General features: G+C 34.0%; 3 protein-coding genes across 4 annotated transcripts; 2 read left to right on the forward strand and 1 right to left on the reverse strand.

Annotated features, from left to right (window-relative positions):
* The first annotated feature begins 2,245 nt into the window (after window positions 1-2,245).
* On the forward strand, window positions 2,246-4,861 carry LOC112290278 (peroxidase 3). The gene is made up of 3 exons (XM_024536404.3): window positions 2,246-3,468; window positions 3,729-3,917; window positions 4,059-4,861. The coding sequence occupies exons 1-3, from the start codon at window positions 3,202-3,204 to the stop codon at window positions 4,629-4,631; spliced, it is 1,029 nt and encodes a 342-aa protein (XP_024392172.1). The 5' UTR covers window positions 2,246-3,201; the 3' UTR covers window positions 4,632-4,861.
* Window positions 4,862-6,093: 1,232 nt separating this feature from the next.
* Window positions 6,094-10,566, forward strand: LOC112290176 (fructose-1,6-bisphosphatase, cytosolic). 2 transcript variants are annotated; one of them, XM_024536198.3, is made up of 11 exons: window positions 6,094-6,328; window positions 6,601-6,813; window positions 7,279-7,326; window positions 7,698-7,772; window positions 8,098-8,226; window positions 8,508-8,621; window positions 8,937-9,023; window positions 9,327-9,463; window positions 9,630-9,716; window positions 9,896-9,971; window positions 10,225-10,566. In XM_024536198.3, the coding sequence occupies exons 2-11, from the start codon at window positions 6,655-6,657 to the stop codon at window positions 10,330-10,332; spliced, it is 1,020 nt and encodes a 339-aa protein (XP_024391966.1). In that variant the 5' UTR covers window positions 6,094-6,328; window positions 6,601-6,654; the 3' UTR covers window positions 10,333-10,566. The 2 variants fall into 2 exon arrangements, with proteins under 2 accessions (XP_024391966.1, XP_024391965.1); XM_024536197.3 differs by having other exon boundaries at window positions 6,094-6,144.
* Window positions 10,567-15,763: 5,197 nt separating this feature from the next.
* Window positions 15,764-22,995, reverse strand: LOC141046124 (uncharacterized). Its single transcript, XM_073538351.2, has 3 exons — window positions 22,902-22,995; window positions 21,118-21,622; window positions 15,764-20,469 (listed from the first exon to the last, which is right to left on the reverse strand). Exons 1-3 carry the CDS (start codon window positions 22,993-22,995, stop codon window positions 20,319-20,321), a joined length of 750 nt encoding a protein of 249 aa, XP_073394452.1. The 3' UTR covers window positions 15,764-20,318.
* Between the last annotated feature and the right edge of the window lie 1,837 nt (window positions 22,996-24,832).

Raw genomic sequence — 24,832 nt, forward strand, 5'->3', positions numbered from 1 at the left:
AAATTTCTACAGGCATTATTTTCAGAATAAAAAATCAGTTATTCAATCAAAGTTACATAATGTCAAATCTTAGTACTCTTTATTGGTTCTAAAAATGATTGTCTGTGCATGTGTGTAATCGAAAGTACAAATTACTCAACTTCACAATAAAGATTATGGTAGTACATGGTATTTAACATGTGTGATGTTTGATAACAAGCTTATTCAAAATTTTGACCCTAGAGCTCATTTAAGAGAAGCCCATTCAACAATGTTTCTTTCAAGTCACGTTGCTAGCTTTTAGAGTTCATACCTTACCCATTTTCACTCCATCCTGTTGCTTGTTTGGTGGCAGCAGTTTTAACTTCAAGCAAAAAACCCCCATGGTTTCTTTCAAGAATACCCAACATGATTGGAGAGAAACCGTGACTGACGTTAAAATAGTCACATCAAAAATAAATAAACATTATAATGCTATGGATGTTGTTGTAGCTTTCATTGAAACAATGTGCACACAAATGGATGCAATCCAATGCTAGTTTCATCACCAAGTTCCCTTCAACTAAATAAAAAAGATAAGATGTTTCACTGAATTGTAATTTCCTCAAAGGCATATTATAATAATAATAAAAATTTGAAGGTATTCAATGAACCAATATTTGGAATAACAACAATGGGATACCCATTCATTGAGTTTTGCAATGGTGCAATCTTTGTAACAGGTATTTTTCATCAAATGTATTTGAAAATTTGTAAATTTGTAAAAAATAAAATCCTGACAAGTGAAACATGTTTACATCAATTTCAGGCTTTGAGCCTTCCTTGACAGTCAGTCATTACAATCCATATGTCAACAAAGAAAAATACTGAAAAGAGCAAGTAAACATTTGTTTGTGGATAAGATTTTTCAAATACTTTTACAATGACAATCTTTATCAAACCAACATTTCAATGAGTGTTTTCATGTTGCAATCCCAGAACGATATTGGTGATAATATTAAATTTCAAATGTTGTGAGTTTCAACATGTGATAGAGAGAACTGCAATACAGTGCAGCCTTTTGGCACCCTAAGACTTGGATAGTACCTATCTGCCTCAAGTGTCAAAAGTGAATGTTTTGACATGTAACTCAGTACTTTTGTAGGGGCAGTTTCAGTCAATTGCATTGACACCCTCCGCTTGGTCCCTTGTGGCAACGTTAACCGCAAGAGAAGGCAAGTACACAATCTTCCAAAACGAGCTAACTCTGGTCATGAAGATATCAAGCATCCCACAAGCACTCAGTGCAAAATTCATCGGCAAATGAAGCTCCAGCGATGGGTGACGTCCTTTCGAGCAGGGATGAAAGCTGGCCGGACACTGAGCAACGTCCCATGTCCCGAAAGCCGCTAGATGAGCATGGATTGTAAACCCCATCTAAGAAGCCTGAAAAAGCCGATCAAGAGTCTTTTGAGTAGGCAGCCCTCATCATTGACAGTCCGATGTACCGGGCTTCATCGACACCCGCCAACCAAGCTACGGTTATGTCCTCGTCTAGACTGTGCAAGCTAATCTGCCGGGGGGATGGTAACTCCAGGACTGGGGTGTCACCAGGAACACCCACATAACTGCTCAGGTAACGAAACGATTTCAAGCCAATGTATTCCTTCGGTCAATGCGCCCCTCAGTCTCCGAAGAGTAATTTGTTACCGCGTTTGAAGATTCTTACGAGAGCCGTGGCGCATGCATATCACTTGCCAGGGAGGTATTAATTGTGTGCGTACAACCATGGCAGAGCAAGTCTGACGAGGGTATCATTCGGGATGCTCTGTACAAACAGTGGGTTGCTACTGACCAGCTATTGCAGGTGGGTTTAAAAACCGATTTCTAGCTGGCCCATGTGAGAACCTCAGGCTGAACAAAATTTGCTGCGTGTGTCTTGCCACCTCTACTGCATACCATAATGGTGTCGATCTGTAATGCTACGGGCAACATAGATACCGGTGTACAGTGAGCCATCTGAGAAACTGCATACTGCATCATTAGGCAGCAGCAGAAGAGAACAACAAAATAACGAGGAGGAGGGTCGGCGGCGGTTGCAAGGATGCTTCATTGTGCTCCTCATGGAGCGATGAGAACTGCCCGTTCGACGTAATAAACCATATCAATTTAAGTGGCGTAATAGCGCGTCTTCGCAGCGATGGCGATGCTCATGGTACTCCCGTCCTCATCGTCCGGCTGGGTCCAGCTCTGCCAACCCCCGTAGAGTCATCTGCAATTCCATTGCTTCGTGGCGTTTGACCTGGCACATGACTACACATGGTTCTAACCCCCAGCTAGCTAGTTCAGTTGCTGCTACTGCATCAAGCTGGAGGCGATGATCTGTCTTTTGCAGAGGCGGTGCTACATTGTTCTCTTTTTCCATGAGTTTCCCAGATTCGCCGCGTATCTCTAGCTGAACATCTGGCACCAGTGACCATCTGGTTCCCTGGATAAATCACCGCCAGGCAGCCACTCTCTGTCTACAAGTCACTTCTCTGCATGAAACATGCAACAGGTTGAGACATGACCTAGACTAGGCGTAGGTTGAGAGTGAAGCTGCCGCAGGTTGTTTCAGTTTTCCGCTGGCTGAACAAGAATATTGGACCGGAAATGATAACCTGGAGTCGAACAAGAATATTGGCTCCAACTGCATTCGGAAGTAGAGTGAGGAAGGTGTGATTACATTGTGTCGGTTTCACCCCGCGATGGACTTCACGAGGGTGCAATAAGGCCTGCAGCCGTGGTGGTTGATCTTACATGGTTGCAGCTTTGTGTCCATAGCACTTTGCACGTTGAGAAGTAGAATTACGTAAGGTGCAGAAGCGCGGGACCAGCTATTGGATGGCTTCGGGACAACATTGCTGGATTTGGCAGAGTCAGTATTCTTTTTAAATATCGGGTGGCGTTCCTTTGTAATCTAAATCGATCGAAAGTGCTTGGGAACTGTCGGAGTTATGAGATCGGGGTTCTCGGTGATCGAGGTCTACAGCCCTGACAGCAGATCTGTTCAACAAAAAAAGCCTGCCTATCGTCAATCATTTTGGCACAAAGACTTGAACTGAGAAGTTTGAGGCGGCGGAGAGGGAAACTCCATCCCTTCCTGTAAGGTCTGAAGAGATATTATCACTCAACGACCAAGAAGCTGGAGCCGTGAGAGTAATAATTTTGTGAGAAGTGTTGAAGCAAGAGGCCTGTCTTGAAATGGCACATTTCCAGATTCAGGAAAGATTTATTTGGGGAGCTGTGTTATGCTGTTGTTTCGTGTTATGCTTGTTTTCCGCGAGGACTGAAGCTCAAATAGGCGTTGCAACGCCAAGAATTGTACCAAAGCTGAACACGCTATTTTACAGCCATAGCTGCCCAGGACTGCAGCAGGTGGTAACGTCCACCATGGCCAGGAACTTGCAACAAGATATCTCTTCTGGGGCTCCTCTACTCCGCATGTTCTTCCACGATTGCGCTGTCAATGTGAGCTCACATTCCAACCCTGATGATTTAATAAATTTCTAGCTTACTACCTACAGTAAACTAAAAGTTTGCTGGATTTTGTCATGCATGCTATATTCAGGCTCACCATCAAGTTTGTTTAGTAATGCTTCAAAGCGATAGAACAATCGAAAACACATGTTAAATTCAAGTGATGCTGCTCTCTGTGAGAGTGTAAAAATTTGAATAGAGAGACCCTGAATTGATTTGATGATGATTTGGTGGTGCACTTAAAATTTCAGGGATGTGACGGGTCAGTGTTGATTGCTTCAACTCCTAACAACACAGCTGAGCGTGATGCTGTCCCCAACTTGACGGTGCGAGGATACGACATTGTCGATGACATTAAGAGCCAAGTCGAGGCCATGTGCCCTGGCATTGTGTCCTGTGCCGATATCATCGCACTTGCAAGCCGCGACGCCGTTGTGCAGGTAATTAAGCCATAGATTCGTAATTCCAACTCGTTGCCATCGGATCAGTCCATGAACAGCGTCGATCCCGCAGTGAAAATTTGTTTCCTGCACCACATTGTCTTCATCGAGTTCTCATTCTTCTTATGAATCCATGATTAGGCAGGAGGCCCGACGTGGTCTGTGGAGCTCGGGCGAAGAGACGGTCGCGTCTCCAGAGCTGATCAAGCAGGAAGCATGCTGCCTTCCTCCCAATCGACTGCCGAGTCTCTGATCGTACAGTTCGCTGCGATGGGCTTGACTCCCCGTGACATGGCCACATTGTCGGGGGCACACACTTTTGGAAGGGTTCATTGTGCGCAAGTCGCAAGGCGATTCTTCGGCTTTAACAGCACAACTGGGTATGATCCTCTCCTCTCGGAAACTTACGCTATCAAGCTCCGCAGCATGTGTCCACAACCCGTGGACAACACAGCACGCATCCCCACGGAGCCCATCACCCCAGACCAGTTCGACGAGAACTACTACACTTCGGTGCTGGAAAGCAGAGGCATTCTGACTTCGGATTCGTCATTGCTCATCAACGTGAAAACAGGACGGTACGTAACGGAATACGCAAACAACAGATCTGTATTCTTTGAGCGCTTCACCGCAGCCATGCTCAAAATGGGCCGCGTGGGAGTGAAGCTGGGGTCGGAAGGTGAAATTCGAAGAGTGTGCTCTGTTGTGAACTGAATCACGATCGCGAGCTTCTCATAGCCACACATAAAAGTTGCAACATCTAGTTTGCAAGACTAGTTTGTAAATTGTAGACCTCCAGGCACATTCTTCTTCACAGCATTGTCCACCCGTCGAGAGAAAACTTACTCAGAGGACTCCTTATGCACCTGCTGTGCTTAATACGAATGTGTTCACATCTACATCGTGAATATCGATATTGCACCTCCGTATTGCACACGAAAGAATTTGCTCGCCATTCAGTGCGGCCAGCTCTCGACAGGCCGTGATAACCCCATTTTCTGCAATGATAGCTCTTCCGATCCCTCTCTCACGGATTTCCGAACCGACGCGTTAAACTTCCGAGGCAGGTTCCGGAGCTGGTCATGTGTTAGGTTCGGAACGAACCACGATGGGGCGGAAACTGCCCGGTGGGTGGGTGACTCATAAAGTTTCTGAATCATGTCCGCAACTTGTCCCAGGCACAATGGATGAATAAACGACATCGTTTTTATCATCCGTGTCATGACGGATGATAAATGATCCCACGCGATTTGCGTCCAATTGAGTAGGTTTTTACGAGATATTATTAAAAACCACTTTCGAGCTTTTCAAAAGTAGACTGTACCGTAATAGAAACAAAGCCATAAATTAGATTTTATATTATTTACAGTACGTAACGTAATTCCTCCAAAAAGAAGTTCCAGAGTTTGGACTACTTTCCTTCTATAAATATCTTCCTGTTTCATAACCCAATGTTTTCTTTATTTTTATTCTCCGTTCCCCACCAATTATCCAGGCTAGTATTGATTTTTCTTAATATATATATATATATATATATATATATATAATTAAAGGCTAGTTTGAAAAAAAAAAAAAAAAATCACATGCACACGCACACATCTCTATGTTGGTAGTACACATAAGAGAATTTAATGTATACAAAAATTCTAATACACTAATTAAAATTATAAATAAGAAAACTCAATAGGAAAGAATCGCACAACGTTCAAAGAGTTGCCACAAGATTAGAAACATGTAATTTTTTTTTAATTGTTATTTCTAAACACATGATATCAGTGATCACTTATTAACTTTTGTATTTGCTCAACAAATGTAACGGAGCGGTAATAGGGGGCGATTTTGGCAATGGGTGAACCACTTAAGGCACGGATCTCAAGGAACGGGATCCCTAGGCCACGGGCGAGGTGCCAATGATTGGAACCTAGGGAGGGCAAAGACATCCATTCCCACACCACACAACTCCGCAACGAAGGGGATCGAACCCGGAACCCATCCACCTTTCACCTTCTATCTTATCTTCCGAGGCGGCCATCGTGGCCCACCTTGCCTACCCCGAACCTCCCCTCGCCTTACCTCCTTCGATGAAACCGACCCCGGAACGGGAACCGAACCTGGAGGCTCGGAGATCACCTTCTTCCTCGCCCCAGTTCGTCTGTGCGTTCTAATGGCAGGTCGCTGTCTGACGCGGCGCTGAACTTCCTTTCTCGCGTTCACAATTGCCTCCGAGGTACGTCGGTCACTGATTTTGTGTGCATGAATTGAGGAACATGATCGTCTGCTGTAGCGCTCATTGTAGCGGAGAATCGAGGAAGTTCGATCGCATGGAAAGTCAGCTTGATCACTGTCTGAACGAGCATTTTACTTACATTTTTCGCGCTGTGACGGGGGGTTCATTTGCCCGGAAGAGTGTGGTAGTATAATTCTTTCGAGCGTTTTTAGGATTTTTTAAAAATTATTTGAATTATTTTGATGATTTTTTTTTTTAGTAGTTCGAATTTCACTGCGGACTTGGAATTTGTTGTCAGAATGTCTTGCTAGATGATTCATATTGAAGGGAGTGACTGTTTCCGTCACTGTGTAAAATGTGAAAGGACGAAATTGGTTGGCTGGAACTCTCCGTTTGTATCCTGCGTTTTGGAATTTATCGTTACGTGTCAATTTTTCGTGGTTTCATGATGTTCAGAGGTGTTCGTCGTGAAGCTAGATCTGCGAAGTGAACTGGGAAGATCTCGCAGCCATGGACCACGCTGCGGATGCAATGAGGACTGACTTGATGACAATTACTCGGCACGTGCTCAATGAGCAGAGCAAATTTCCAGAAGCTCGTGGTGATCTCACGATTCTCCTTAACAATATCGTGCTTGGCTGCAAGTTTGTTTGCTCGTCCGTTAGCAAGGTACTCTATAGATTCTTTCAATTTTACAATGTTGAATTTCGTCTGGGATTTCTTAGTGCCTACGTCGGGACCACATGATCCTTTTCGGCTTTAGCACGTTGTATGAACAGTTGAATTACAAATGGAGAAGCTTCTAAGTTCCTGCTTATGATTGCAAAGGCTTCAGTCGGAGCTGTTTGGTTTAAACATTGCCTTGTCCGTGTTTGTAACATGCACTGAAACTCAGATTTCTGGTAGTTACCATGACATTTCCATCATAAAGCCGCATAGGACCACAGCTTCTGCGGATCATTGTGATGGGTTGGCCATCAGGATCATCCATTTGTGATTGAGTTTGAGAAAAGCACTTTGAATCTTGACTGACGCAGTTTCCTAGCTAATTCTGATACCCCGACCATTAGGCTCTGCTAAGTTATCAACATTTCCGTTGAGAACTAACGAGAGGTTTAATGAATATTTGCTCAGGCTGGATTGGCGAAACTCATCGGATTGGCAGGAGAGACGAATGTACAGGTAATTGAAGCACACCATGGCACGTCATTTCCTGCACCATTGGTTAATCACATGCAGTGTCAATTTTTTTAAGGAAGTTGATGAATTGTTCTCCGCTCAAAAGATGGACTGTGACGATGACATAGGTCATTTTCGAAGGCATTTGCATGCCACATGAACGGCTCGAATGCTTGGTTACTTCTTGTAGTAGTAGGAGAATTTTCTTTGGGGGAATGTTCTAAAACTACACCTCCTCGCATTATCGTGGATGATGACCTCCATCTTTCTTTACTATTTACAAACCCGTCTCTTTTGATTCCGAAAAAATATTAAAGCCTCAAAATCAAGCGATTCAACAAGATGAAACTGATTTGGATGCTATGAAATTTCAGGGAGAAGAGCAGAAAAAACTGGATGTTTTGTCGAATGATGTCTTCATCAACGCTCTTGTGAGCAGTGGACGCACCGTAAGTCTAAAAATATTTCACTACAAATTAATTTAACTGATTCTTTTGCGGTTTCATCTTTCGTTAATGCAAATGCTTTGCACGTCTAGGTCGATGTGTCAGGCTTCTCCTGTTGTCATCTGTTAATGTATGTCAGCATCTTGACAAATGTTGAGATGTTAAGAAGATCAGTCTGAGCTGTTGACAATTCCTCTGAGAGAAAAGGTCTCTACTGTATGTATATGGGATAATTGCATTTAGTGTTACTCTGCTAGTTTTTTACTTTTTCGTGTATTGTTTCTGTCATTTCTTATTTCTGATCTGCACGGCATTTACGTGGTCGCAGAATGTCCTCGTATCTGAAGAGAACGAAGACGCAATTTTTGTAGAGCCGTCCAAAAGAGGAAGATACTGCGTCGTGTTTGATCCACTTGATGGATCTTCCAACATTGATTGTGGTGTATCTATTGGAACGGTAAATTATTAGAAACTTCTCATTTTTGTATTTTGTTTTACTTTTCAGCTTGGTCGTTTATAGCGTTGAATGTTTGTGTCACGTACATTTGAAATTTTCACGTACTTCTTTACTCTGATGGTAACGTAGTACGTTATGAGGCTTGGTGTAGAAGTAGACGAGTCCACTCAAATGTTGCATCGAAGTGCTGGTTTACGAAATAGTTCAACATGTCAAAGAATAAATGGATAAGTTTCGAAAACTCTTAGTGTCAATCTTAACTGTTGATTGCCTGGACCCAGATTTTTGGAATCTACATGCTTAAGGAAGGAGCCTCAGGGACGGTTGAGGACGTTTTGCAGCCTGGCACTGCTATGCTTGCTGCAGGCTACTGTATGTATGGAAGCTCATGCACAGTAAGCACTCTACCCTTATGGAGGAACAGCCTTTTGAAAGGAAATCATCCCCAAAATTTCATTTTAGCTTGATGTCGGAATAGCCACCAAATTGAGGTGTTGGATGTCGTAAGAATACTTAGTACATTTTTTCTTAAAAGCATACATATAGTTATGTACGCTCCCTTAAGCTCTCAGGGTTCAGTTAAGTATGCACTTATTATGTAGACGTATGTTTTGCCTAGTCATCCATCTTATCGAATTTGCACCAGCTAATCTGGTGGAGGTTAGTAGTGCTTGCCTAGAGTCTCAGTAACAAGGTTGTCTGTATTGCAGTTGGTACTGAGCACAGGTGCTGGGGTTAATGGCTTCACCCTCGATCCTTCACTTGGGGAGTTCATCTTGACGCACCCTGACATCAAGGTTTATATCTGTATGTCCTTTGATGACATTTCGTGTTCTAATTTTCCTAAATGCATTTAAGTGTTCCCACATTTGCATGAACTAAACCCTACAAGTCCGTTACTGCGCTTCTTCGGCAACCTTTAATTTCGCGAGAAATCATGTCTCCTTTACAGTGCGATTGCGACCAGGTGTTTTATTTTAATTCTTACTTGATGCAAGTCTGGTTTAACGCTTTGTTTGTATGGGTTTCAAATAGTTTTTGACCTGCCATCTTTTATAACTATGCTTCTGGCAATCTGATAATTTATTTAATTTCATCAGATTCCTAAGAAGGGAAAAATTTACTCTGTTAACGAAGGAAATGCCAAACACTGGGACGGTCCTACAACCAAGTATGTGGAGAACGCAAAGTTCCCCAAGGACGGGTCATCGCCGAAGTCGTTGAGATACATTGGAAGGTACAAGCACGATTGTGTACACAAAACTCTCATTTCCTACAATTGCACAGCAAAAATGCACTCGGGTACATAGATCAAGATCGGGGACTAGAAAGCTCTTTATATCATATACGTGATATCTAATTGCTTCCCGGTATGATTCTCTGTTGCGGGTTTATTTTTTCAGTATGGTAGCGGACGTTCACAGAACTCTTCTATACGGAGGTATCTTTATGTACCCTGGTGACAAGAAGAGCCCCAAGGGAAAGCTCAGGTACTAACTGCACTTCAACTTGTTTGCTCATTCATCAAAATATCCACATTACGCTTTAGTATTGATGATTGGCACGTACTTCTAATGTTTGATGGTTTGATATATTTTGGAGTTCGACAAGTTTTGTCCTGTACAGATATAGTATTTAATTTTAATGCTGTAACAATATTGTGGTACAGGGTTCTGTATGAAGTTTTCCCCATGTCTTTCTTGGTAGAGCAAGCTGGAGGTCAATCCTTCACTGGCAAGCAGAGAGTGAGTGCACCTACACTCTTACTTATCCGTGTTTCTAAGTTTTGTCAGTTATTGAATTGTTTGCAAAGTTTCTCACAACACTCATGCCAATTGTGAATGAGCTAAAGGCAAATATAACATTTTAGTGAAAATGATATTCGCAAGGGTTGGCGAAGAATTATTAACTCGGTACTGTTCTTTTGAATTTGAACACTGTTAGTTTCTACTTTTCGGACTTGGTTATATTATACTGATTACTCGGTTGCTTTCGTAGTCCCTCGATCTGGTCCCAGCTCACATCCACGACAGATCACCCATTTTCTTGGGAAGCTACGATGATGTTGAGGAGATTAAGGCTCTATATGCAGCTGAATCTGCTTAGGTCAATGCCGCTCACCTGTCAGATCTACAGTTATAAGAATTATGTGGAAAATTTGCTCAAAGGAAAGGAAATTTTCTTCATTGGAAGAGCTGAAAATCTCAGTTATCTTTTTTAATAACTGTGATTATTTATGAGCAGTGTTTACTGCAATTGCAAGAGAGTAAAAGTCTCTCATAATGTAGTATCTGTTCTCAAATCTGAACTGTGAATAAATTGTCCACGTCTTTTGTCCAATCCTTGAAGTGCTGGATCATAAAATGGAATTGTAGCTCTTCTGAAATTTTGCAACATGATACAATGAGAGAAAATATTGCACTAATGAACATCGTTACAAAACAGAGGAAGAACTGCTTACCACTTTAGAGGTATGTGTGTCTAATTGAGGGAGCCTGTTAGCTGGTAAAGTGTTGAAGCCCTACATTTTGACATTATTGATATTAAATCTTCAAAATGTGGTATTATGTTCATTTGCTTTAATACTCTCTTCAGATATGTAGACCCGAAATTAACATTGGTTATATATATATATATATATCATACAAAGATAAAACCATATTAGAAATATAGAAAAGCACATTATGTAAAAAAAAGTTGGTAATTTTTATATAATGATGTAAAATTCATTTTTATGCTAAATTTTTATGCTAAATAACATAGTGATAATTAAGAAATTGTTATTAACGATTTAATTTTCTCCACCAAAAGAATAAAATTTAACAATTTAGCATAAAAATTATTTAGCATCGTTAATAACAATTTCTTAATGAGCCAAAAATATTGAAAGTATACTCCAATTTAACAATAACTTTTTATAGAATTAAAAAACCTTTAATAAAAGTATCTGAAGCAATATATTTTATTTCTGTAAATGAATGTACAAAAATTTGTGTTTACTATTCTTTTCCTAATTACAAATTCTAGGTTAAAAAATACACAAATAAAAATTATAGTTATTTTTATAATAAAAATAAAATGACTATTATATACACTAAAAATAATATCAAAAAAGATGAATATTTCATGTATACTTCAAAATTAAAATTGAACTTTAAATACTTAAATCAACAGCAATAGAGCAAAAAATTCAAAAACATTATCTTAGTTAATAAGAGACTTCAAAAATTATAAAAATGGCATTAATTTATAAAAATGCATTTTTGGGATTATATGCATCTTTGAGATAAGTTATTTTTTGAAATAGAATCAAAGAAATTACATTAATATCTAAGTAATAAATTTTTCTATTAAATAATGTAGTACAAATTGGTTATTATTTTAAAATACTTTTAGATCTATAAAAAGAAGTTGATATCTTTTTGTCAAATCCAAAAAAAATTAAACTTAAAAATTATATAAAATTAAAGTAAATTCATTTTAGATTTTAACAAACAACAAAAAGCTAAAATTTATTAGGTTTATTTTTTAAAATTGTATAATAAAAAAGATATATATATATATATATATATATATATATATATATATATATATATATATATATTTCTTTTTTATTATATAATTTATTATAAAAATAGATATACTAAATTATATAAAACCATTAATAAGTTAGAAATATTAAAAAAAATCTTTACTTAATATTTTATTTATTAATCTATACATCATAAATTAAAGTTAAATATAAAATAATTTAAGTAGTTAGATAAATTAAATAAAAACTTTTGGAAAATTTATTTAAATACACCCTTAATATAAAGTCATGGTAGATTTTATCAAAAAAATAAAACAAAACAAAAAAAAATTAAATTACATTATATTACATTATATAATTTTCTAACTATATTTTTAAAAACCAATAAAAACTATATTTTTAAACTAAATTAAATATTGAGCTAGTGACTAAATAAAAAGTTGCTACATGTGAAGACATGTTGAGATCAAACATTTTTTTTCTTTTTCCTTTTTTTTCTTTCTTTGTTTCTAGGTCAAAGTCCAAGTGAATTTCTTCTTGTACCCTATTTCTTCAAATAGATTGTAGTGTCTACTTTTGTAACTTCTATTATTATTTTTTATAGACCATCTTAAAAGTAAGAGTAGAATTCTTTCTATTATTATAAATATTTTTAGATAATTTCCATATGTAAGTCCCTCCAATGGATCTTAATTAATGAAACTATTACAAATATAATTTTTAAATATTTAAATATAAAATATTAGGATTAAATTTTATTTTATTGTTTAAGTATTTATTAGAATTTCGATGGATTTATAAGTTACAAGAATCTTATTAAAAAAAATCATAAGAATGGAGTCTCAATAAGTCTTAGAAAAAATTATTTTACTTGATTTAATATTTATATCTATTTTTAGGTAATAATCTTTAGTTATTGAAACCAACATCTACATTAGCCTTCTATCTACATGGATTAATTATAAAATAGTTATAAATGTTAGTCATTATTTAGAAAAGATATGACAAAGTACTTCATGTTTATTTATTTATTTATATTAAGATTAAGATTTAGAATTTATTTAACTTAATTTTATTACTAATAAGTTACTAAAATAAAAAAATATGGCTTTCAATTGAAATTATTATTATAAAAATATTCTAGAAAATTTTAGAATTTATTTAGAATTTATTAGAAAATTTTACAACAATTTTTAAGACTTTGGTAAAATGAATTTTACCACCTTAGAAGTCATTATGAAGAAATGAAGCAAGATTTAAAGGCCATGTGAAGTTTCTAGCTTAATAGGGTATTTTTAAAAATCATACTGAAGTCAAAAATAAAAAAAAATATTAATTTTACCAGTAGATAGTAAGAAGACCAATAGTTAGTCTAGTCCTTCTAAGAAAGGAGGTGTACTAGTTTCATATGGATTGTAGCAGCTTGGATGTAGGTAGGACGATAAGACTAAGGCCTTGTGGCCTTTCTAGAATATCTTAATACACTACTTATGAGCCTTGGTGAAGTTCAAACTTTTGATATCTTAAGCAAGTTATCCTTAAGGTAGAAATTATTCATTTAATTTTTTTATTACTTACATTCTACCTTTAAACTATCATAACTTATTCATTACATTTAGATTTTTAATGTCATTGAAAAGAAAAAAATACCTACTTTAAAATATATTTTTATTTTTATTTTTTATTTGATAAAAATCTAATGAATAGATTGTGATAAGTATTCTTGATATGTACAATTCTTTTTCTTTTTTTTCTTTTTTCTTTTTTTTACTTATTTCACTTATTTTGTGTTGCTCTTCTTTTATTCTTATTAATAGCTTCTTCTACTTTATACCACCAATTATAAATAATTCTTAATTGAAGCAATCATTTGATTTGGAGTGTGGTAAATTATACCTTAACAACATTATTTATGAACCATGGTGAGGCTCAAATCCTTGATTTCTTAAAAAGTCTTTCTTTATGCAAAAAATATTTAATTAAATATTTTTAATTTAAATATTTTATCTCTAAACCTTCATAACTTATTAGCAATGATGTAAATTTATATATTTTCTGTATTATTAAAAAATAATTATAGTTTTAAAATTTTATTTTTATTTTTATTTTTATGGGATAAAAATCCAATACAAAAATTGTAAAAAAAATTTAAAGTATATAATTATTTGATTACATTTCTTTTACTTGTTTCTTTCTTTTTTTAAAATTTTTTTTATTAGCTATATTTTTTACTTCACACCAATACTTACCAAAAAATCTCAATTAAAACCATCTCATAATTTAAATTGAGGAGTGAATTTTACCTTTACATAATGGTGAATATGCTTAGAAGTTGTGTTTCTAATTGTGTGTATAAATGTGAATTGCTTGCATTAGTTATTGACCATCTTACTTGGACTTGTTGAATGAAAATTGATATTTCTTTTAAATCAATTGTAAGTTCTCTAATTCTCTCTTCATTTACAATGACAAGCCATGCAATCCTTGAACTTTAAAATCTAATCAATAATTCAATTGTTGAGTCAAATAAATACAAAGGATCTTGAATTTTTTCAATCCATTGTTGCATATTTAGAGTTTGAATTTGAAAACAAAATCAATTAATCTTTTATTTTGTTAGTTTTTTTAAAGTCTTAAATAAAATTAAAATTTATAATAAAATTCTAAATAGCATAAAATTTTATTATTACAAAAAGTCAAATAAATACTTACAAAAGCTTTATATATTCAATCTTTTATTTTAAAAAATCATACTTGTAAAATTTCATTTACTAAAATAATTTAATATAGTCATAAAAGTCTAATAATATATAATATTATATATTCTTTAATCAAATTTTTTATTTCAGAATTATCATGGTTAAAAATATTGATCCTTAAGTAAATTTGATATTTTAAATTATTATAGTTTTTTATTTTATTTTTTAAATTATTTTTTGAAAATATATATGTATACATATATTAAATCTAGATAAATAAATTTTTATTCTTTAAATTTTAAAAAATTATATAAATTACAAATATATATATATATATATATATATATATGAAGGTTGTAATAGAATTCTAAAGTAATATAATGTTGAGCATATAGAGTCTAGTTTTAGATTTGAAGTTATTTGATTTTAGAATGTGGAAAGACTTTTGTTGTAAGGTTGATGGGGGGGGGGGGTTGAAAGATGAGGCAATAAGTCTACTTTTCAGAAGATGAAAAGGCAAAGTTCTTAACTAAAAAACAAAATATTATATTAAAAAGTTCAAGTTGCTTTTAAATATTTGATAAATAAACTATGTAAGTCTCACCAATAAATTTTAATTCGTAGAAGTATTAAAAATATAGGTTTTACTAATTTAAATATAAAAATATTAGTATTAGATAGTCTTTCATGACTTAAGTATTCATTAGAATTTAGTAATGTTTATAAGGTAAAAGAGTCTTATTAAAATATATATATATATACATATATATATATATATAAAGAGAGGGAGAGAGAGAGAGAGAGAGAGAGAGAGAAAAAAAAAATATTAAATAATTATTAATAAATCTTAAAATTAATTATTTTAGTTAATTTAATATTTTTAGTTATTGTTGAATATTAAAGATTAGTATTAAAATCAATATGTATACTGACCTTTTATATATATATATATATATATATATATAATATTTATTAAAAACCTATAAATACTAGTCAATAATTTTAAAAAAAAGCATTAGAAAGAACCTCATTTTTTTTACTTATATTAGAAATAGGATTTTTAATAGATTTAAATTTATTTTATTACCATAAAAAATTGGTAAGATAGGAAAATTTGTCTTTGATTTGATTTTAGTATCATAAAAATATATAAAAAAATCTTTTAATTTTTTTTTTTAATTTTTTAAGAAGTTTTAGAGAAAATTTCAAGACTTTGATAAAATTAAATTTTTACCATCTTGGGAGCTATTATGAAGCAAGATATAAAGGCCATAAAAATTTCCTAGGCTAATTTTATTTTTTAAAATACCATGGTGAAGTCAAAGATTAGAAAATATTAGTTTTATTAGTATAAAATAGGAGGACCAATAGCAAGTCTAGTTCTTGTAGGAAGAGAGTTGTAAAAGTTTCATTGGGTTGTAGTGCTTTGAATAGAGTTAGGAGGATAAGACTAAGGCCTTGTAGCCTCTCTCAATCAACCTCATATACTACATGTGAGCCTTGATGAGGCTCAAACCCTTGATCTATAAACAAATTATCCTTGAGATAAAATATTTTTACTTAATTTTTTTAATTATTTACTTGATATCTTTAAACCTTCATAACTTATTTATAATAAATTGGATTTACATGTTTCTTATATCATTAAAAAGATAATAAAATTAAATGTCTAAAAATATAATTTTTAATTTTTACTTTTTAATTTTTACTAGATAAAAATCTAGTGAATAGACTATGACTAAATTTTGGAGTGTGTATTTGCTTGAATACATTAATTTCACTTGTATTTGTTCTTTTTTCTTTTTTTCTTGTTAATTACTTGTCTCACTTTATACCACCAATTACAAGCAATTTTTAGTTGAGGCCATCTTATAATTTGGATTGAATAGTAAATTTTACCTTTACAATCTATTTCATAAATTCATGGATGAATTTGTTTCATATTATCAATTTGCTGATATTCACTTAGACTAAATTCTACTTCAATTATTTCATTAATTATTCTTTCTCTTATATAATGATGTCGTAATTTTATATGTTTTATTCTTGAATGCATTATTAGATTATTTATTAGCTTTATACAACTCATATTATCGCTAAATTTTTTTTTTTTTTTTTCATATATTTCAAATTATTCAAGTAATTTCCTAAAATAATTTATTTCTCTCATAGCCTCTAAGAAAGTCCTTAATTGTGGGCAATGTTATGATTTTTTATTAATTACTATTTCAATGGATAGGTAATGAACCAAGTTTATGTAACACACTTAATATAGATTTTGAAGAATTTGAATCTCAAGTAAAGTGTGCACTACTAAAAGTTTGTAATTCTCCTACTTCAAAATATGTTAAGCTACTATAAGATGTGTTTTTTTGTGGTTGGTTCATGTATCAAAAATAATAATATACAGCAAATACTATGTTATGTTGGATTATTTTAAGATGAATCAAACTTTCATTTAATGATCAACAGTAAATAGCATTGCATGGTAGAGATTTCATGTCTCTTTCAAGCTTAGTTTGTGTATTCATTGGTACAGACACAAAGTTCAAATTTTCAATTTCAAAATTTTCAGTAATTTTTTAAAATATGATATCTTATGCATCCAGATTCCTTATTTAGTAAATACAAATTCAGATCCTAGATAAGAATATACATTGCCCAAATCAGTCATTTTATATTCATCTTGCAAATATTTTTAAATCCTATTAATATTTTTATAATTGTCTCATGTTAATAATAAGTTATTAATATTTAAAAGCAATAAGATGTATTTTATGTTTTAAATATATTAATACAAATTAAAATCTTTAATGCTCTTATTAAGATTTTATTCTTTCAATAACCATCTATTCTTGAATATCAAGCTCTTAGAGCATGTTTAAGTCCGTATAAAGTTTTCTTTATTTTGCATACTTTTCTTTTCGTGCTTTCATTTTTCAACCATCAAGAATCTTCATAAATATTTCTTCTTTAAGAATATCAATCAAAAATGTAGTTTTTACATCTATATGTCTAATTTTCCATTTTATTCTAGTAGCAAGAGCTACCATACATCTTATTGTTGTCTATTTTACTATGTGAGAAAATGTCTCAAAATAATCAATTCCAGATTTTTGAAAATATCCTCTCACTACTAATCTACCTTTGTATTTTTTAACATTTCCATTATTATCTATTTTTGCATTAAAAACCCATTTAAAATTAAGTGGCTTGATTCTATTTGGTTGATCTACAAAACTCTATGTATCATTTCTTTCAATAGCATTCATCTTTTGTTTGATTGTTTCATTCTATTCTTTTGAATTCATTGCTTTATAAAATAAAATAAGTCATTCTCATACTTCTTATTTTTCTATTATCTAAACATAGTCATGCAGTCTTGTGTTTTGTGTCTTTGGCCTTTTTGATCATAGTAAACTTGTTTTAGTAACATTATATTTAGATTTTCTCTTTATTTGAAAAATATTGTTGAATGAAGTACCTTCCATAGTTGAGGATATATTTTCCTCTTCTTCCTTGTTAATTGCTTCATCTTGTAAAAATTTAAGACATTATGTTTAGTTTGTAGCTTTAACATTTTTTTCTTTCTTTTGTGAAGCAGATTCACACTCTCCATGTTTGGTACCACAATTAGTATTGTCATTATCTTGTAAATTAAATGCACACTCTCTTTGTTTGATGATCCAATTGGCATTGTCATCATCTACTTGTCTTAGATTTTGATCATAATTCTCATGAAACAATTCTTGATTTTGATTATGCTCATCATTCTTTGATGTTACAAATAGTTTTATATTTTTGTTGAACACATTTTTGTTTTTTGTAAATTTGAATCTGATTCTAGATTCATAAAATACTACATCTTTGCTATATATATATATATATATATATTTATATTTTAATGAATAATACAGCATACATACTTTGTTTTCATTATCATATCCCACCATAAAGTTTTTTGATTGAAATGAATAGATAGTTTTTCGTATTTACCATTTTTGACCAAAATATATGGGTAATTTTGCTTCATATAATAAACTTCTTGCATTTTATATAAGAGCTATGTTTCTTCTTTCTGTTACACCGTTTTAAGCATGAGTTCTAGCTTGTGTCAATTGTCTTTTAATTCCATTCGCCTTGCAATAGTTTGTAAATTCTACATTTAAGAATTCTTCTCTTTTATCAATCTTCAATATCTCTATTTTATTGTTGGTTTCACTCTTTGTTATTGCCTTGAACTGCCGAAATTTTTCAAGAATTTTTCTGTTTGTTTTGAAAAAATATACCCAAATTTTACAGCTTCTATCATCAATAAAAATAGCAATAAATCTTAACCCAATTAATAATGTTATTCTCCTGGATCCCATCAAATCAACATGAATAAGTTGATTTACCTTTGCTGTTCTATTAAAAGATATTTTTTAATAAAAAAAACTCTATGTTAACATCCCACTAAACAAGCCTTGCAGATTTGTTTTACATTTTGGATTGTTAGTAATCCTCTTATTCGGTTTGCTTTCAAAAGATGGTATAGTCCGACTTAATTCAAATGTCCATAGCAACAATGCCACTTCTCCATCTCAATATCACCTGAAATAAAATTTATTTTGTTTTATTTGCAAATTGTATTGCCAAATTTATAAAGCCCATTTCTCAAATCTTTGTGCTCAACAATAACTATTTTCATATTTCCAATATTGTCCACAGTATATATATATATATATATATATATATATATATATATTCTAAATAAAATTACTCTTCTATCATCTGCAAAACAACCTATTAATAGTAGATTTCTTTTTATAGATGAAGAGTACAAAACATCTATAACTTTTATTTCACTATGATTGGTTTGTAATTTAACATCACATTTTCCTTCAATTCCATGCAATTCACTACCCACAGTAGTGAGATTTTTGTTTTTCATTTCTCTCATGTTTGTGATCAAATCTTTTTCATGCCACATGTACGCTACATCCACTATCCATATACCACTGTTCGGATTTTTGGAATTCCGCTAGAAATATTTTGAGCTTATTTGGTTCATTCAAATTTTTAGTTTTTGATTCAACTATCATATTAATAACTCTTTTTGTAGACACTGGTCCTTTGCAACGATAACAATCTTGCGCAATATTTCTAGGTTTTTCTCAAACAAAGCAATAAAATAGTTATTTCTTGAATTTGATTGTCTTCTTCCTTTGCCATTGCGTCTACATTGTTCTGCTTTTCTTTGACTTTGTCCACGTCCACGGTTTGGACCTGTAACGTAATCAATGCCTCCAACTTTGCCCAGATATTATGCTCTAATATTGAATATGTTTGCTTCATTCATCACATTGATAATACACTTATTAAAACTTGGCAGAGGAATTAAATTATCAATTGAATCATCATGTTGTGACTCCTTAGTAATCCATTCAAGAGCAAATTCATAGTCATTTTGTTTGGAAGTAGCTCTCCATAAATATCAAGCTTGTTCTTGTATTCCCTTGCTAGTTTCACATATTTTTTGACATCTCCTTCTTCATGTGACCATAATGTAAGAACTGAGAATTTATCAACATAATTTGTGATAGATCTCCACTCTGATAGATTTCCTTGAGTGAATTCCATACATTAGCCGGATCTTTCTCCATCTCTGTATCCACTAGTTCATCACAAACAAACATCAAAATTTTTGAGTGTGCTGTATTCTTTTCCTACTTAAGATCTACTGATATTATCAGTAGAAGTCTACTTGGAATCGTAGCCATGCAGCATTCCAGTGTTCACAGCAATAACCCTACTCAGTGATGTGATTGTTTAATCATGCCAATGGATTTCTCAAACTTTTTCTTAGTACACTTGAAGTTTCATTCAGTAGTCCCATTTCTACAAATCCCATCTCCATTTTGAAAATGCCGCGGTTGGATCTGAACTTTATGTGCTTCATGTACTTCGACAGCGATTGATCGAGACAGAGTCGCGTGCAGCTCCCAGGCAACTCGGTTGCTCCGTTTACGTCTGTCAGCAAGTTAGAAACATATTGCCTCACTGTAAACTTCAGATTGTTAGCAGCAATTACTTGAGGAAGATGGGAAACCCATGCAGGCGAGACATGTTTATGTGCAGTTGGTTCCTCCCACTAATATTTTTGATAGGGTGAAGCAGTGAGTGTCCCTGGAGATCTTGCACTTTTCCTGGATCACATTTGTAAGCTAGACTTGAATTAAATTTCCGTGACATGTGCGAAATGCTTCACGGGGCTATTAAGATGATTGACAATGTTGCCAGCTATGCTTAATGATGGTTGTCAATCCCTTGCTGCTTAAGCTTTGATATTCCTTCAGTATTACAGATCATACACAACGGTGAAGTTGCAGCCTGCCAGCACCTAGTTTGTCGTGCAGATTTCTGTGAAACTTCTACAGGGAGACTTGAACAGGGAGTTTCCCTTCGGGAGAGATCATGGAGATGGTGAGACCGAAAAACCCAAAACAAAAAAACGGCAAAAATAGGCAAAAATGATGGGCAAATGGCAAGCGCTTCGTCACTGCAAGGGATAGCAATAATTTTTGGATTGAGACAACAGGGAAGCTCCAATATTCATGGGATCTCCAACACATAAATAATGAAACTGTACCAACAGGGGTCACTGTGGAGGTGATGCACCTGTCAAGAATCCGTCGCAGCCCACTTTTCCCATCAATTATAGAGACACTTTTCACTCGATTGCAGGAACCGTCTTGTTCTGCAGACTTCCAGGAAAAATAATGGATATATTTTCCCCCTCTTGCGTAGTATCCTGCGCTCTCTGCATACGATTGATTCCCCCTGATGCTGGTGGGTGTAGAAACCAATGTGTAAATTGGAATAAACCTTATTCGCTGAGATACACACTTTCGACAGCATGATGCTTCGACAAGTGCCACTTCCCGTTTCACCCTCCCACTCAAAACTGCTCCCACCCTTCTCTGCAACTTCCAGCAAATTGAGAATTCACCTCTTGCTGCGCCATCGAGCTCAAAAGCCAAGAAGAAAAACACGCAGAACTTCGTGCACCAAGAATACTCAACAAAAAGGAACTCCGAGTCTCTGAGTAAATCGTTTGGGCGATCACTTTCATTAGCACAGCAGTACAATGATATGCTCTTTGTTTTATGTTCTAACGGGAGAGCTTACAAATGAATCGCACAATGTACATTATGGAATCTCAAAGCTTTAGGGTTTAAAACCTTTATGGGAAGATCGATTGTTTGATTTTGTACGATCCAGAAGATGGCATCGTTTCCTTCTTTCTTTCTTTCTATCTTCCCACTTCTCGCTCTCCTCCCTCAGCCGATGCCTTCGTTTATTCGTCCTGAAACTACAAATCCTAATCTAATATAAAGGCAATAAACTGTGATTACTATGTTTTAAATCATACCCACCTTTGAAATTCAATTTTACGAAACACAAATAGGGGGTTTCTGACATGGCCATTTTTGAGGGTGATATTTCACATGAGATGCAAGTTTGAAGTATCCAGTGATATTTTGAAATCAAAATATCAAAAGAGGGGCAAGTCAAATATCAAAAATCGCATAGCTTGCCTAAAACTCTCTCCATACTAAAGGGTAATAAAGTTTGAACAGTGATACTTTGGATTTAATATTTTGAGTGATCCTAGAAATATCAGGTGTTGAATCCCAGTTATTTGATTATGCAAAAGTGCCATGTTTAAAACCCCCTAATACATCTTCAGGTTGGATGCAGACAAAGAAAACTACATGGTTGGCAGCAACTTCATCCAATGGTAACATAATCCCTTTGTGAACATGGACAACCTCTTCAAACGCCAAACACTTTAATATGAATTATGTAATTAGAATCATGTTATGGATGAGTGCAAATTATACATTCATTGTGATTCGGTGATAATATAGCAGGCTGTTGAAGATGATAAGCCGAAGGGCGAGATGGTTAGATTCTATCACTTTTCTATGTATCAGAATATACTCTTTCGCTTATCTATTTTTACTTGCAAGGTTATAGATTTACACGGTCCAGAGAATCCGGTGATAGAAAAAGGCCCAAGGATTCCAGGGATTACAAAGCCTTCCATGCCCAGCTGCAGATTCAAATAAATTCTACTGGTGTCGCCGTTTCTTCAGGCCATGGACTACGACCCAATTTAATGCGCTGGCGGACATTCCAAGGCAGAGGGAATTCAAGATTTAATAACAAAAACTAGTTCTGATGGACCGATTTGAAGCGAAAGAATTCCCTGGTTAACCCAATGGTTTTAACACAAATTTCGTCAAAGCAAGAGGGTTTATCGCCCTTATATTCTGTTTTTGGCAGCATCCCTAAAAAGTCCGCCTTGTGTTGTGACACAGTGGCAATGCAAATTAAAAGTGGTGATACTATTTCACGTTGCCCATACTAATAAAGAAACCCGCCCACGCCTAGCCCACATGCACGGGCGCAAGCGCCTTTTGTCCCCCTTGGGATCACGTTCACCACGTGAGTGGGAACGGAGAACGCGGGAACGGCCTCAACCTCGACCATGCTAATCCTGGAAAAGTCCTTTGATCCTTCCCTTTTGAGCTCCGTTCGAATGGGGTTCCCAAGATTCTCATGCAGGGGAACAGGACGAGATGATTTGAGAGGCAAATGGTTACGAATGAGATCTATGAATAATTTGTTTGAAGATATCAATTTGATTTCTATAACAAAATATGTACAAATAGTATGTATGTATGTATGTATGTATGTATTTTTAAATTGCCGTGATCAGCTATTTGTTAGCACAATGGCTTATTAAGATTGTAATTAATACTTTCCATGTGAATCATTTTTTGATGCGCAGCAAATTAGAATGTGATTAAACTGAGTTGATGATTCTGATTGCTTGTGACTTCACCATCCAGCTTTCAATAGTTTCATATTCAAACAAAAATATAACATTAAGCTTGCCTTCTTCAACGCTAGTTTTGGTTTATGATTCAGAATTGATTTGTAAACAGATTAATATCCAGAGCAGGTGTTAAGTTTCTCAAGTGAGGTAATTGATATCCATTGATTACATATGAAGCTATTTTTATTGTCCGAGCATTTTTTTTCATTAATAATAAGAATCACCATTGTTTCGTATCTTAAGATAACCCTTTAAGCTTGTCTAATTACTCACAAAATATTTAGTGAATTTTTTAAAAATCTATGCTTTTATTTTTATCTTTCACCCCTTCTATTAATATTCTAAGAATTCTCAATGACTGGATGTTTGTCAATGAGCTGGTCACAAAATTGACAAACAATTTTTTGCAGCTACCTTACATCTATGTTTGTAAACACATACAATTAACAAACAAATGAAGTAAGAAAGCAAAAACACAAGCCAGTGTTGTTATTGTTTTCATTTTCATTTTTATTTTATAACAGCTCCGTAATTCGAGTCTTGAAAAGAGAGGGGATCCTATTTCTTTCATTTTTATTATATTATTATTATTATTATTATTATTATAGCGCAAGAAGAAGAAAGAGATAAAAGTTTTGCCAAATTGCATAGAGGATATTATGGGCAAATAATGACTTTATTTTTTTTTGCTTTGTTTTGTAGGAGTTTTTTTAAGTGACTCAAGAAATTTCATGGCACAACCTTTCAGTCTTAAAACTTCACAGTTGATGATTAATTTAAAACATAAAAGAAAAAGAAAGAACTGTAAAGGGTGGGAAAAGTTTTTGCCGGTACTTTGAAATCACTTGTCATGTAAAAACATTTCATAAAATAACTATTCGACACTTGTAATCTGCTATTTTTACCTTCTACGTATTGTGATAATAACAACAACTTTTCTCTTTATTTAGTTTTCACAGGATTTATAAAATCTCAACATGTTACACGTTTTCAAACCTTTGAAGTTTAGTGAAAAAATCCTACGTATGGATGAGAGACTTCCAAATATGAAAGAGGTGAGGACAAGTAACAAAGCGTTGCTATTCTTTATCAAAATCTAAACTATGCACAAGGGTATTTTGGAGTTCTTGTTCAAAAAGCAATAACAAGATAAGATTGGGTCTTGAATCCCAAATGCATCCCAAGATTCAATAAAAGATTGGGTGCTTGCTTTAAGAATAAGTTTCGGAGCTCAAAATCCTTAAATGATGGGGTGATAAAAATATGAAGATGAACCTTCTTTAGAATCATAACTTTTTGGAAAAATTCATTCTAAATGATTTGCAGTAATCTGAAGTGATAGTTGTTTTTGCATCTGTGTGGTTCTATAATTATTAGTTACAAAGTAGAGAAAGTCATTTTTTAGAATACTGCTATTGCTACCAAAACAAATTGGTACTGCCACCACAACTTGCCACCCATTCAATACTGTTCTAAAATTATTATTTT

Source organism: Physcomitrium patens, chromosome 13, assembly GCF_059467195.1.
Source record: "Physcomitrium patens ecotype Gransden chromosome 13, ASM5946719v1, whole genome shotgun sequence".
Classification (NCBI taxonomy): Eukaryota; Viridiplantae; Streptophyta; class Bryopsida; order Funariales; family Funariaceae; genus Physcomitrium; species Physcomitrium patens.

What these genes read in the sequence shown, in the direction of transcription:
- LOC141046124 (XM_073538351.2), bottom strand. Translation starts at nt 22,995, where the DNA reads ATGGTCGAGGTTGAGGCCGTTCCCGCGTTCTCCGTTCCCACTCACGTG. An exon ending in AGGCGCTTGCGCCCGTGCAT is followed by an intron (nt 21,623 to 22,901) that starts GTGGGCTAGGCG and finishes TTCATTTGTAAG; the next exon opens with CTCTCCCGTTAGAACATAAA. An exon ending in CTGCGACGGATTCTTGACAG is followed by an intron (nt 20,470 to 21,117) that starts GTGCATCACCTC and finishes ACTTGCTGACAG; the next exon opens with ACGTAAACGGAGCAACCGAG.
- LOC112290176 (XM_024536198.3), top strand. Translation starts at nt 6,655, where the DNA reads ATGGACCACGCTGCGGATGCAATGAGGACTGACTTGATGACAATTACT. An exon ending in TTTGCTCGTCCGTTAGCAAG is followed by an intron (nt 6,814 to 7,278) that starts GTACTCTATAGA and finishes ATATTTGCTCAG; the next exon opens with GCTGGATTGGCGAAACTCAT. An exon ending in CAGGAGAGACGAATGTACAG is followed by an intron (nt 7,327 to 7,697) that starts GTAATTGAAGCA and finishes ATGAAATTTCAG; the next exon opens with GGAGAAGAGCAGAAAAAACT.
- LOC112290278 (XM_024536404.3), top strand. Translation starts at nt 3,202, where the DNA reads ATGGCACATTTCCAGATTCAGGAAAGATTTATTTGGGGAGCTGTGTTA. An exon ending in TCCACGATTGCGCTGTCAAT is followed by an intron (nt 3,469 to 3,728) that starts GTGAGCTCACAT and finishes TTAAAATTTCAG; the next exon opens with GGATGTGACGGGTCAGTGTT. An exon ending in GCCGCGACGCCGTTGTGCAG is followed by an intron (nt 3,918 to 4,058) that starts GTAATTAAGCCA and finishes ATCCATGATTAG; the next exon opens with GCAGGAGGCCCGACGTGGTC.